The 13122-nt window shown below is 40.3% G+C and overlaps 1 protein-coding gene across 3 annotated transcripts in view; it reads left to right on the top strand.

The window, feature by feature from the left end:
- Positions 1 to 10294, top strand: part of ublcp1 (ubiquitin-like domain containing CTD phosphatase 1) — a 37072-nt gene extending 26778 nt beyond the window's left edge. For 2 of the 3 annotated variants that reach the window (XM_041193754.1, XM_041193753.1), the window contains 4 exons: positions 3123 to 3221; positions 4286 to 4402; positions 6320 to 6447; positions 8402 to 10294. In XM_041193754.1, the coding sequence (XP_041049688.1) occupies positions 3123 to 3221; positions 4286 to 4402; positions 6320 to 6447; positions 8402 to 8429 (372 nt within the window). In that variant the 3' untranslated portion in view covers positions 8430 to 10294. Of the gene's footprint in view, positions 1 to 3122; positions 3222 to 4285; positions 4403 to 6319; positions 6616 to 8401 lie in introns of all 3 variants that reach the window. The other variant, XR_005943811.1, reaches the window with a different exon arrangement.
- Positions 10295 to 13122: the final 2828 nt, after the last annotated feature.

The following is a 13122-nucleotide window of genomic DNA, read 5'->3' as shown; positions in this document are numbered from 1 at the left end:
TTTTTCTATTTTTTCTATTTTGTTTTGCTTTGTATCCAGTGAAAGTATAAAGCACTCCTCGAACATATATGGTACAAGCTAGTGTTAATGGTAGGTATTTTTATGTTGTGCTGAGGACACTGTTTCTGTCCCAGTGTTTGATGTGTTGGTTTTCGTTCTGTGTTGCATTCAGTCTTTCAAAGAAGACCTGAGGGGATCACTCCCATTATTCCTTTCATATGAGACATGTGACGTAAGGACTGATGCCCCATTATACTGTGACATGGATTCCAGGATGATGACTGAAGCATTGTTGCAAAAGCTGCTTAATTTATGCCAAGGGGTGGATTTGGCAGCAGTGAAACAGCACGTGCAATAGTTCAGGACTTTCAGCTCCAACTTCAAAACCAATTTTGTGAAAGTGCAGTAATGCAGACTTGCCCATTCTGGCTGGAACATCCTGCAGTATTTGGGTGGGGGTTAGGCAAGCTGGGGGAATGGTTGGTGGTTGGGGTGGCTCCATACAGGCCAATGATGGTGGAAGCCACAGCAGGAGCCTACTTTGGAGGCTCCAAGGAATTGTTCCTCCCTTCAAAGGGCCTTGGTGTCCCCCCACAGAACTGGTGCCATCCCTGGTTGCATCTAGTTGTGCTGTTCTCAGCTAATGCATGATATGTTGAATAAACGGGGCCTGTGTCTAAATCTTGTGCTGGGAATTGGTTGCTACTGTCCAGGTAATGAAATTAGCTACCTGTAGCCTATACTAACAATAGTTCACTATCCCAAAGTTGCTTTGGACAATCATTTTGGGTCACCTACATTTTGTTACTATAGTTTCACTGATTTGTAAAGTCTAAGCTTGTGTGTGCATGCTTCACTCAGGAATCTCAATCTGTAAGCATAATGAGATGCAAATTTAAATGGAACGACATGAGCTTGAAGAATTATTCTCTTGAGTTTACTTGGTGGAATGGTGTTGTGCTGTCCTTAGCCAAAGTAGTTCCTAACCTTATCTGGACTATAAAAGGCTTGGTGACTTACAGCAACTTGGTAGAATGTTGCTGGGAGTCATTGGGCATGTCCAGGCCTGAAACAGAGCACTCTCTTTTTTTAATCATTTACTGGGTGTGAGCGTCACTGGCTAGGCCAGCATTTATTGCCCATCTTTACTTACCCTTGAGAAGGTGGTGGTAAGCTGCCTTCTTGAACCGCTGCAGTTCATGTGGTATCGGTACACCCACAGTGCTGTTAGGGAGGGAGTTCCAGGATTTTGACCCAGCAACAGTGAAGGAATGGCGATATATTTCCAAGTCAGGATGGTGAGTGGCTTGGAGGGGAACTTACAGGTGGTGATGTTCCCATTTATCTGCTCCCCTTGTCCTTCTAGATGGTAGCGGTTGTGGGTTTGGAAGGTGCTGCCTAAGGAGCCTTGGTGAGTTTCCCCTAATTTATTTTCAGAAGAAGGCAAGAATACCCATTCAAAGGTGCTGTAGTAAAAGTTTACAACCAAGTTTAAGGAGAGTGAAAGACGAAACAAAGCAAATCAGGTTTGATTAAAGAAAGTGTGGCTTTGAGGTTCTGTGATAGATTGCATTAGATTAGGAGATTGTGGAATGAGCCTGAATTTCAGCTGCTTACTGGTAGTGGTGTGGGGAGGGGGAAGAAGTACATGATTCTAAAGCCATTATTATTTCCACTGCTGAAAATGATTGTTTCTCAAATTCTCAGAAATTTTGAGGATTGTTATTTGCCTCTTTTAATCAAGATTACTCGTCCCGAATCATGTTTAGTTATGAGCTCCCTTAATATTTATAATTCATTGGGAGAAAGCACTAGTGAATACTCCATGCTGTTGAAGTTTGAATAAATGGATATTGTAACTGAAAACACATTGCTTTAATCTTTGAGAGCTTATATTGTAGATCTAAGCATCAGGCATCATCTGACAATGACTCCTAGCTGTTGTGCGCTATACTACCTTGCCTGAAAGGTTAGGAAGGAGAAGCAAATTCTTATAACCAGCAGGGCTACAGGTCAGGCTTGAACTACAGTTAAATTGAAGAGCAGAACTGGCAAAGTCCAGTTACTTTGCTTGGTTTCAGTTTGCATCTGGCTAGTAAACTTTGATTAAATATAAGAAGTGCTTAAGCATTCCTTAAATCCGGAAGGACACTGTCCAAGTGGTGAGTTGGCATCTGACACCATTAAAGAGGAGTTTTTTTGCGTAGCATTTATGCTACTGGACCATTGACCCAGAGGCCTGAATGAATAATTCAGAGCAACATAAAGATGATGCTATGAAACATTTGAGGCACAAAGTTCAGACTTTGAAAAGGATTGGAAAGTAAGATGTAAGTATATGATAGCTATGAACTTCAGCTCATGTTTGGACATGCTGGACAAGGTGTGACATGACCTTCTTATAAGTGTGGAAAATGCACGTTGTATTGTAAAAAGTTTTAATGTATTCTAGATATATAAACATGTGCACCTACAAATGATTAAAATGAAAATTCTGCCTTAACTGAGGTGACTGATTTCCACTTTGCTCTAAGACGTTGCAGAGTATTTTTTAACTTTACTGCCAAGTAACAAAGGGCTATCAAGCTAATGTCAAAGTTAACACATTTTGAAATTCTCTTTAGGTTTTTTTAGCTTTTTTTGGCTTTATATTTTAAAAGTGTATCTGATTGGCTGCAGTGAGAAGAAATAGTAAACAGAAATTATTCTTTTGTTAGCCTTTTCTTTTGACATACAATTTAAAATTGCTGTTGAATTTATCAACAGCAATCAGAATGGAATTTTAAATACAGAGAAAATTACACGTTTGAATTTTCCAGTGTAACAATCACTGTATCTTACCAGCATCTCATGATGTAAAGCACGTTGTAAAATGTTTTGATAAATGGCACAATATAAATGGAATTATCTTCCTACTGTAATGTAATGGAATGTGCTGGGAGATATTGAGCCTGTCCAACACTGGAGCAGAGCACCCATTTTTTTTCCCATCTAGGTGCCTTCAGAAGAACGGAAGTGTACTCAGAATTTTATTCGTTTTTTTTGCATTGTGCATTGTGTGATTTTTCTAGGTGTTCTTAAGGTTTGTTTGCTGAGCATTCTGTTTTCTCTTATTCTTTCAGGAACTCGGAGTTACAACACATGCTAACTACAAGATAACCTTCATGTTGGACAGTGCAGCTATGATCACAGTACATACACCTAAGAGAGGAGTGGTGGAGGTGAGTGCAGAAGTAGCTGTTTAAGCATAACCAATGCATTGTATTTAGGTATAAGTACTGATGAGGAATTGGACCAGTCGGTTTAAAGAGCCTTCTTTAGCATTTGATCAAAGATTTAATTTCTTAAAACTTTTTTCTGTTTGAATTTTGTGCTCATTGAGGTGAAGGATGTTGGTGCTCGTGAATGGGACACTTTCTGTTTCAGGCACCTCATATCAGTACTATGCATCTCCAGTTACAGCATAGGTTAAATACAGTGTTAAGTTCTCTCTAATCAATGTTAATTGCATATTAATGGTATTTAATTAGAATGTTGAGGTGGTGGGTGTTTACTGGGGATTCACTTGTGCACCTATATTTAGGAACAGATTGAATCTGTGGTTATTGGGCTAGGAGGTGCATGCTTGTAATGTATATCTCTGTAAATAAATACTTATATATAAAGATTCACCACTTGACTTTCTGGAGTAGAACAAATTATCCCATTCAGTACTTGATAGTTAGGTACTATGCAAGTTACATGTAGGGTTAAACTCTCTGTGCATTTTTGAACAAGCATTCCCTGGTTGGTTACAGCATAAAATAAGTGCAGAATAAAGTTTCCTCTATACTGTCTTAGCAGGCACTCTTGATGAAATATAGTAGGGCAAGATACTGAGTAAAGTACCATACACTTCCCCCAATAAAATGCCTTTAGCCTCCTCCCTGCACCAGTAGTGCTATATAGTTATATTGCTAACACTGGGGTTTCTCTGTGACATTGCTTACTGTTCAGCACTAATTAGCAATTTTAATTAGCCAGTAGGAAAGGGCTTGAGTTGGAACAAGACTCATTTCACCATTCAGCTTTTTTTTAAATGGGGCTGATGTCTCTTTTAACACAGGTGAATCTAAAAACTCTGGAAGCCCCTTTCCATTCTGTAGATTTATATCAGTATGTTTAGCCTAAGTGCAGTAGCTGTGTTAATTAAGATTGTTCTCCCTGCTTGCCCTCCCCAACCAGCTACAATTTGAATGTGGTGCTAATATTCTTGGGAGATATTTCACAAAGGCTCTGTTCGCAGGTCAAACCACTGGGTGTCATATGGGATAAATTTCCAGAGTTCTACACTAGAAAGAATACAATAATGTTTGATGACATTGGTCGAAACTTTTTGATGAATCCGCAAAATGGGCTAAAGGTAAGGGCTGTTCTCTAGCACTACAGTATAAACTCTAGATCCGGTGCACTGCCTATGTTACAAAGTTTACATTTTTTGTCGAAAGCTCCAGTGGCATCAGAATTTACAGTAAAGACTGATACATCTGATTATTGTAATGTCCATTGATGCTGCCCTTTATCTACTTTTATGTTAGTGTAAAGTGGCTGTAATAATAACCATGTGATCTGAATCAGACCTTTGTGTCTTTTGCCCATATATTTTCAATATTTTGGCAGACTGATCAAAGGTTTTGTTAAACTGCTTTGTTTCACAATCAATAAGCATTCAGTTATGATCAGATTCAATTAATTTGATCATTACAACTCATCTTTGCATATTGATACAAGTTGGAGTATGGCATGTTTCCCTACATCAGTGGCTTATTGGACAGTAAAAGCTGGTCCATTTAGCCTCATATTTGACATAAACAAGAGGTTTGTTAGCTATCCTCCAAAATTCAGGCTGTTTGCTTCAGCCAAGGCATTCTCAACTGCCCCTTTAACAAACCAGGCTCACTCCACAGTTGCCATATTTTAAAAACCTGATTTTCTGTATCACCATCTTCCTAGAAGCTGGGTTCCTGTGGGAGTGTGGCAGGTGCTTCACCGCAGGGAATTAGAAGGGGGTCACTTCGGGCTACTATTACACACTTCTCCTAGTCACCCATTTCAGACCTGTAATCTTGTGGCTTGCTCTTGGTATTATCTGTGGTGTTGCAGATAGAAAAGTAGTAGCTTGTGTTTATAATACTTAAATTCTTTCAACACACTGAACTGATTCTTTAGAATGAGCATTGTCTGTTGTGCAATCAAAGAAACAGATCTCGAAAGATTTCAATGCTGATAAAAAGTACTTTATTAAGAAAGAGAACTGTTTCTCCAGCTGCTTACAAAAAAGTGCCAGAGAGAAGTAAATTAATTGCTAACTGCTCTTTTATTTTTTGAGAAGGAAATGCATCATGTATCATTAACATCCTTCAAAATGCCATATGTGTCTACCATAGGCTGCAGTTTTCTGAGCTCTTATTTTAAATGTATCATGCAGCTCCTCTGTGCGATGACACCAAAGTATTTTTTGATTCCTAATGCTGAGAATTTGTTTTGTAGCAGCCATAGGGAAATGTTTGCTACTGTGAGGCAGGCTAAAATTTCTACTATTCAAAGCTCGTATTCTTCAGGGAGTAATGTTTAATGAGGATTTTGCAATGTAAAGTATCTCCTCTTTCCCTATGTGCTGAACACATCAGGAAAAGATTGATTTTTTGGTGCTAGAATTCTCTGGTTTAATATCCTCCACTGCAGGCAAGGGCAGGGCGCGGGACACCTGGGGGTGTCTGCAGCTCTCTGATACCATGTCCAGGTGTCCACTCTTCATGTATGAACCTGGGCAATGACTGTGGCAAGGTTAATTGATTATAAAGGATGCAACTGCTGAGCATCACCCAGTTCTCCTCCAAATTCTATGTGTACGTGTGCATAATACAGGAGTCATATGACAGCAATCTGAAGTGAGAATCCTTAACTCGGTATTGTAATATCCCAATTGTCGCTCTTAATGTGATTAACTAACCAGAGACTAAGAATCGAACATGGGACCTTTGTTCTGAAGAAGAGCCATACGGTCTCTAAACGTTAACTCTGTTTCTCTCTCCACACATGCTATCAGACCTGCTGAGTTTTTTCAGCATTTTCTGTTTTTATTTCAGATTTCCAGCATCCGCAGTATTTTGCTTTTTACCATTGTCCTGGTTGGCTTTTGATCTTTGGGCAGTGCCGTTGTGTGTTAAGCTATAAAGTTTGAGAGAAAGAAAAGTTTGCATTTGTCAGTGTGATTAGTTTCATGACATGAGGCATTACTGTGGCAAGATGTATATGTTTTATTGTCATCTGTTTCCAGATTAGACCTTTCATGAAGGCTCACCTCAACCGAGATAAAGACAGGGAGCTCCTGAAACTGTCCCAGTACCTAAAGGAGATTGGCAAGCTAGATGACTTCACGGATCTTAATCATAAACACTGGGAAAGGTAAGGACGTCTCCTACCTCCCACTGTGCATGCTGTCGAACAACAAGGGCCATGGTTCAGCTGTTAGCATCTCCGCATGTGCTCCAGTTGCTGAATGATGTCAACATCTTTCCTTGGCAGGGAGTCTTCAATAAGGACAGACCCCAAACTCTGCCACTTCACATCATGGTACTGTGGAAAGAGGGTGTTTATTTCTTATTTCTATATTAATTTCTGTTTTCTGCCCTCAGATAGAACTTCCTGCCTAAAACCCTCCACCTGGATACTTCTTTCCTATCGTTCAAAAGCCTCCTCAAAACCTCTGTGTTTGAACATGGTTTCAGCCATCACTCCAGAGACTTCTGTTACTGCTTCTCTGTGCCATGTCTCTGGATGTTAATGATACTGTATATTTACTTAATGTATTGATACATTCTGGAATTCATTGCCTTAAAGGGTGGTGGAAGAAGATTTGACAAACTTTCGAAAGGGAATTGGATCTCTATTTCAAGGGGAAACATGCAGGACTATTGAAAGAGCAATCAAATGGGAACGCAGGTTGTGCCGAATGATGACCTACATATGTGTTGTATGGTTTGGCATTGCTCTTTTCACCTCTGGGGCCTAAATTCAAATCTGACCTAGACTGATGGGATGAACATCTCCTGTGACTGTTAAGGATTGAGAGTTAGGGCATGGTGGCACAGAATAGTCCAAAACGAGTCTCCAGATTTGCACTAATTAGAAATCTCGAACAGGGAGGCCCAGAATGGGTTGTTTATCATTGGTGCAAATGGTGGAGTGGAGCTATGTGGGAGGAATATTCTTCTAAATTTGGGACTGACGCACAATGGGGAAGAGCAGAGGGAATTGCTTTCAGCATCCAATAGTATCTGACGCTGAGGCCTGGGTTTTTGCTGAGTTGTGGGGACTCCACAGCCCTTACAAAATGGCGGGCAGGATCCTGATCCAGAAGTCTCACTCCCATTTTTGCTGGGAAGGGAATGGGTCATGACTCTCGCATGGAAAACCTGAACTCAGCAGGGCCATTTGAATTCAGTGTTGAGTTTAAAACAGACCCCATTTTCATTGTAACAAGGGCCTTAGCCTACAATGTAGGAGTTACAAACTTTTAGATTTGTTGTAAAAGCTGTTGAAAGGCGGATAAGGTCTATAAAGCTGATACGTTATTTAAATCCACAGCCTTTTAAAAGATTTATAAACCAACCTGCCTGTGTCAGTGAGAGGCAAAAAGAAACCTCAAGCTGTCAAGTTATTTAAACGCCTAGCCCTTTGTCTGTGTCAGTACGAGTTGGAAAAAAAATCTGCTTTAGCAGTTACAATAGCTGTCGTTGACATTACCCCAAGGGCTATCATTGTCATTATTAATACTCGGCTGCTTATCACAACCTATCATCTCAGTAGGGGTTTCTAAATTCACAGTTTGATTGACAGCTTGAAGAGGTTATTAAAGGATCAGCTGTCTTTGTGGAGTTATGATTCTAACTACTTTTATCAGGGATTAAGTACTTGAGTGGATTTAAATGTTTTGAATAGGCTTTCGTCAATGGGAGTGAAAGCTGTAACAGCTATATGGATCTTTATTTCATCGCAACATGACTCCTGTGGTCAGCCTATGGGGGATATTTATTGAGTTGGCATGGAGGGTGTAAGTGCAAAGGGTGGGGGAGGGGTGTATGGGTTAGCATTAAGTTGGCATGGAGTCTATAAGTGGTCATGGGGGGTTGCATGGCTTGGCATGAGTTGGTATTTTTCCTGAAGTGGATGCGCCGAATCGTGAGATTTCCCAATTTGCACTAACCAACTCAGGAGTGAAAATCTGGGTGACACAGGGTTTTTGAAATCATTTCCTAGATTTGTCCTGCCCGTGGACATTGGTGCCATTGGTATTGCTCACTAGTCAACTGCACAATTGTACTTTTTAATTGCTCATTTCCATCTCTTCTGCCTGCAGATATCTCTCTAAGAAGCATGGACAGTGAGCCCGAGTGGATCTCTCTGTCCTAGGTTGTGCGCTCTTCAGAAGTACATGAGAAACTTTAACTGTGATTGAACTCAGAACAAGTGCTGAGCACTGCAACAGTCAAAAACGAAAAAAAAAACACAACGCCAAAGGGACTTATCAACTGAAGTGCTACCTGCAACTTTCTTTATCCTTCTGTCCTCTCCAATGCTGGTCCTTCAAGGGACAAGTGAATTGAACAAAGGACAATGTGCTTCAGCAAAATACTGTCACACCTTGTGCATACATAGGAACATGTTCCTGCTGCATTGCCATTTATCTCTGTCTAAGTGTAGCTTCCTTGCTTTGTCGTGAGGTTGGTTGAAACCAGAAGTATGTTGATTGCAGGTTACTTCATGCAAGAGTAAGTTGTTTTTTTTTGACAAGCAGCCCTTGTGTGCTGAGTTTGGATCATATACATGATAAAACATTGAATTTGTACACATACAATTTCAGTATGACCCAGATTTTCAGAGAGGGAATGTTTTAAACTTTCCCCCCATGAGCTCCTGTGCAATGGCAGGCATACTGGCCTATGTGGCCTTTACCCCAGTACAAACTCCTCATTCCTAAGTCCTACTTTCAGCTAGTGCTAAGCTGTATGAATATATCCATTACAGCAATTGTCCCATGCTGACTTCCGGGTTTCAGACCAGACATGGGTTAGAGGCCACTGTGCCATTTTGTGGTCCATACCTGGAGAGTTTGTCTTCTCACATTTCACCTTCGTTGCTTATTGCTTCCTGCACTGTCACACCACAAGCCATTCATTACCTTGACAGTGTTGCTTACCATCAGGTACTGCAGATCTCTTCCCAGATGTTATTCAAAACCAATTGTACTGTACAGTAAATTAGCGAATTTTCTGAACACTAGGTTATATTTTGTGTGTGATTGAGATTCAACTTAATGAAAGATTGGCATGGCTTTAATTTTCTACCAAGCCACCTACAGTGGAATGCTGGCAATGGTTTACTCTCCACAGCAAAATGACAGCCACAGAAATGGGGCCCAGGTGAAAATTTCTCTTTACACATTACAGGAATAGAAAACGCTAGCCAAATTTGCCAAATACACAGGTTTAACCTTTTTCTTGCAGCTGAAGATAAAAAAATAATGGATAGAAGTATACAAGAGTGAGCAATGCCAGCTGTTCCAAAGTTTTGCAGCATTTTCTCTTTACTGAAGTCATATGGATATGTGCCTCTCCCACCTCTGGCTGTGCCCAATATTATGAAAGAGGTGGCCTGAGGAGGGTGTTCTAGGCCCCTCAGGAGGTGTGCAGAGAAAGTCATTTCATTTCCATTGACACTCCAAGTGTGCACAGCAATCGTTGGGAGCACCCTAAAAGGTTAAAAGGAAATGAGCCATGCTTGAAGCTCTTCGTTCTGTGCTGATACCCTTCCATCACTGTGGCGCTGAATATAGAAGCAGCCGCAGAGCTGGTATACCAGCAGCTTGTGCAGTGCACCTGAATGTAATAGTGCTTCCTGCCCACCCTTTCTCTTACGCCTTCTACCCCCATGCAACATAGAGCAGGCTAATAAGTAAACGTGTTCAGCAGATCAGTAGAGGTTACCCTGCTGGGAATTGAATAGAGGTCAAATTAATCTGTTTACAGTTCAGCCTAGCTGAAAGGGCTGGAAATGACCTGGAGTTTTTGTCTTGGTTTTTTCATGTTGTGAGTTTTCATTCATTACTGCTGTGTGCTTATTTTCATTCTTTTAAATAACGAAAACAGACATTCCAGGTTGAATTCTGTATTTAAACAAAATAATTCTCAGTGGAGCAATATCAAAGGTGTAAATATTAAATAAAATACCTGCTGAGGTTCTTTGGTCCAAATAGACAATTTAATTGCTTGTTATTTGTTGCTGTGGGACAATTTATATTTACTCTGAGAATCTAGAGTGGGGTTTTCACTGGTATGGATTTGATTGAGTAATGTGTGCAGAGAACAACCTTAGGCAACACTTCAGTCTACTTGTATGCTGAAGGCTGGAATTCTGGGTTCAGTATACTGTGAAGCACTCTGACAGTCAGCTAGTATCTGTACAGTGGCTTTTAGTCATGTTTCACCACCACATATGCAATGTAAAAGGTGAGCCATACTATTCAAGAAGGGTTGTAGGTTCTATCCCCTGTCTGTGTTGTGTGTGGCTGGGATATGGCGGAGCAAATCAACCAAAGTTCCCCACTCTTGATTATTCCAATGAGTCGTGTTGACTTTTATTTGTGTGCGTGTGTGCGTTCATAGACACGAGCATAAGTCAGTTGAGGATAGGAGCAATCTTGGCTATGATGCCCCCTGCAGTTGAATAGGCTAGCACTCCCTATCTAGATTCACAGAAGGAAAGTAACCATTTGGGCAAGATGCTGGAGGATGAATGGTGACTGAAATCATAACTTGGCACCCTAGAGAGGGACTGAGGGGAAAAAACATTTCAGAACACTGGCTGGAAGGGGGAAGAAAAATAAATCTCAACAAAAAATTTGTGTAAGTTTTGTTAGTCAGTGTTTGGGTTCAAGTTAAAAACTAATGTGTCCTTGTTACCTACAAATCCTTTAATTGAAAATTGAACCTTGTTGATTTGGGTGTTTTGCCCAGAGTCAAATTCACTGATGCCTTAACAGCATATGACTTTCTTGTCTTACTTATTTTGTAAGCATTGTACAGGTTTGGTAGTGCAGTGATTATTTTGATGGACTAGTGATCCAGAGGAGTTCATGGTGGTTTGAGAAATTTGAATTGGGTTGAATAATATCAGCGAATAAAAAACTGGTATCAGTAAAAGTGACCATGAACCTTTTGGATTGTTGTTAAAAAAGAAACCTGTTTCACTAATGTCTTGGGGAAGGAAACTTGCTGCTCTTACCTGGCCTGACCTATATGTGACTTCAGACCCACAGCAATGTAGTTGACTCTTAGCCTCTCTCTGAAATGGTTTAGTAAATCCCTCCGTTGTATTAAACCTTGACAAATGGTTCAAGAAGGCGACTCACTTAAAGACAGTTAGGGATGGTCAATAAGTGCTGATCATGCCAGTGATACACCACATTGAGTATTTAAAACAGGATTTTTGCCAGTGCAGTGCATTGGGATGGCGGACATATATAAATGTGTATATATAAATGTTTTGTGTTTTCATAACCTAAATGGACTACACTGCCTGAAAACAGTGATTGCTTAATATTTAAATAGGTAACATACAAAATGCAATTTTTTTTCCCCCTCAAAAGTGTGCTTGAAGTCTGGGCCTCTCTCAAAATGCTACAGATTCTGGTGGGGCATTCGGAGCTTTCAAGACTGAGGTTAAAATATTTTTGTTGGATAAGGCTATCAAGGGATAAGGAGTAAAAGCAGGTAAATGGAATTGAGGTACAGATGAGCCATAACCTAACTGAATGTACAGCAGACCTACTCCCCTTCCTAAATTTGTAAAAGAAAGGTAAAATTCATTCTCATTTATACAAATACATATATAATTTTACACAAAAAAGCTCAGGTGCTCCTTTCACCAACCTGAAATGTGCAAATGCATGGATAACCTGGTGCAGACAGGGTTCAGCTGGATGGTGATGCTTTCCATGGTGAAATAGCACTCAATTTAGGCTTGCACAAAGTTTGGACACTTGGGTCAAGGCTGCTTTTTGTGTGGGGCCATACCTCAGCAGCATGAGAGGAAGAACAAAATTTTAAAACTGACTGGGATAATTGATCATATAAAGTGATGACATTGAGTCAATCACATGCTGCAACAGAACTGATAGATCAGCACCAACATGCACTAACTGGTTGGTAGTGCCAAACCCCAATGCATGAAACTGGTTTTATTTGACTTTGTGCCACCAATTAGTGATGGGCAAAGATCCAGATTTTCAGCCACTGCCATCATAGCGAGAGAGAGAACAGGAAGCAGATTTGGGCTGTGGACTCGGTAAGTGAACTGAAACAAAAGAAAATGCTGGAGGCACTCAGGTCAGGTAGCATCGGAGAGAGAGGGAGAGAAAACAGTTTCCTCTTAGGTTGACAAATTTTTGTCGAATCAAAAATGTTAGGGGTGCATAGCGTCTAAAAGAGTTTGGAGCCAAGGGAAAGTGGGGAGGAAAGAACATGGTGAGAGGTCTGTAAAGTTCCCAAGATCAGAGATAAGGTACAAAGGAAAAGGAGCAGTGAAAGAACAAAGGAAGAAACTTGTCTGATGTCCAAGATAATTCTGGGGATGTGAATTTGAACTAAAGTTTAAGAAGAAAACAGCAATGGACATGTTCTTTTGAGTTTTCTTTTACCCTCTATATCCAAGGTACATATTTGGCCCATGCCTCAGACTTATTCTTATTCTTGTGACTATTCTTATACATCCTAGAGTGTTCACACCTATATGGTGTGCCCAAGGTAAGGAACAGAAACTCTATCTTTAGATTTGGCTTTTGGTACTATCCCATGTCTCCACAAAGTGTTTCTTGCATCTTCAGTAAATGGTAAATTGGCCCAGTGCTCGACCCTGTTTTGTATTTAAGGTTTAATCACCAACCAAATTTATCTGAGAACAATTGAACAAGTGAATAAATGGCATATCTTTGCAGCAGATGTTGAACAAGTAAATGGCTTGCAAACAATGCTGGACTATTATAATTAGATTTGATATATTTGGCCCTTATTTTATATTCTC

This window comes from Carcharodon carcharias, chromosome 8, assembly GCF_017639515.1.
Source record: "Carcharodon carcharias isolate sCarCar2 chromosome 8, sCarCar2.pri, whole genome shotgun sequence".
NCBI classification, from domain to species: Eukaryota; Metazoa; Chordata; class Chondrichthyes; order Lamniformes; family Lamnidae; genus Carcharodon; species Carcharodon carcharias.
This window is presented reverse-complemented; position numbering and strand designations above follow the sequence as displayed.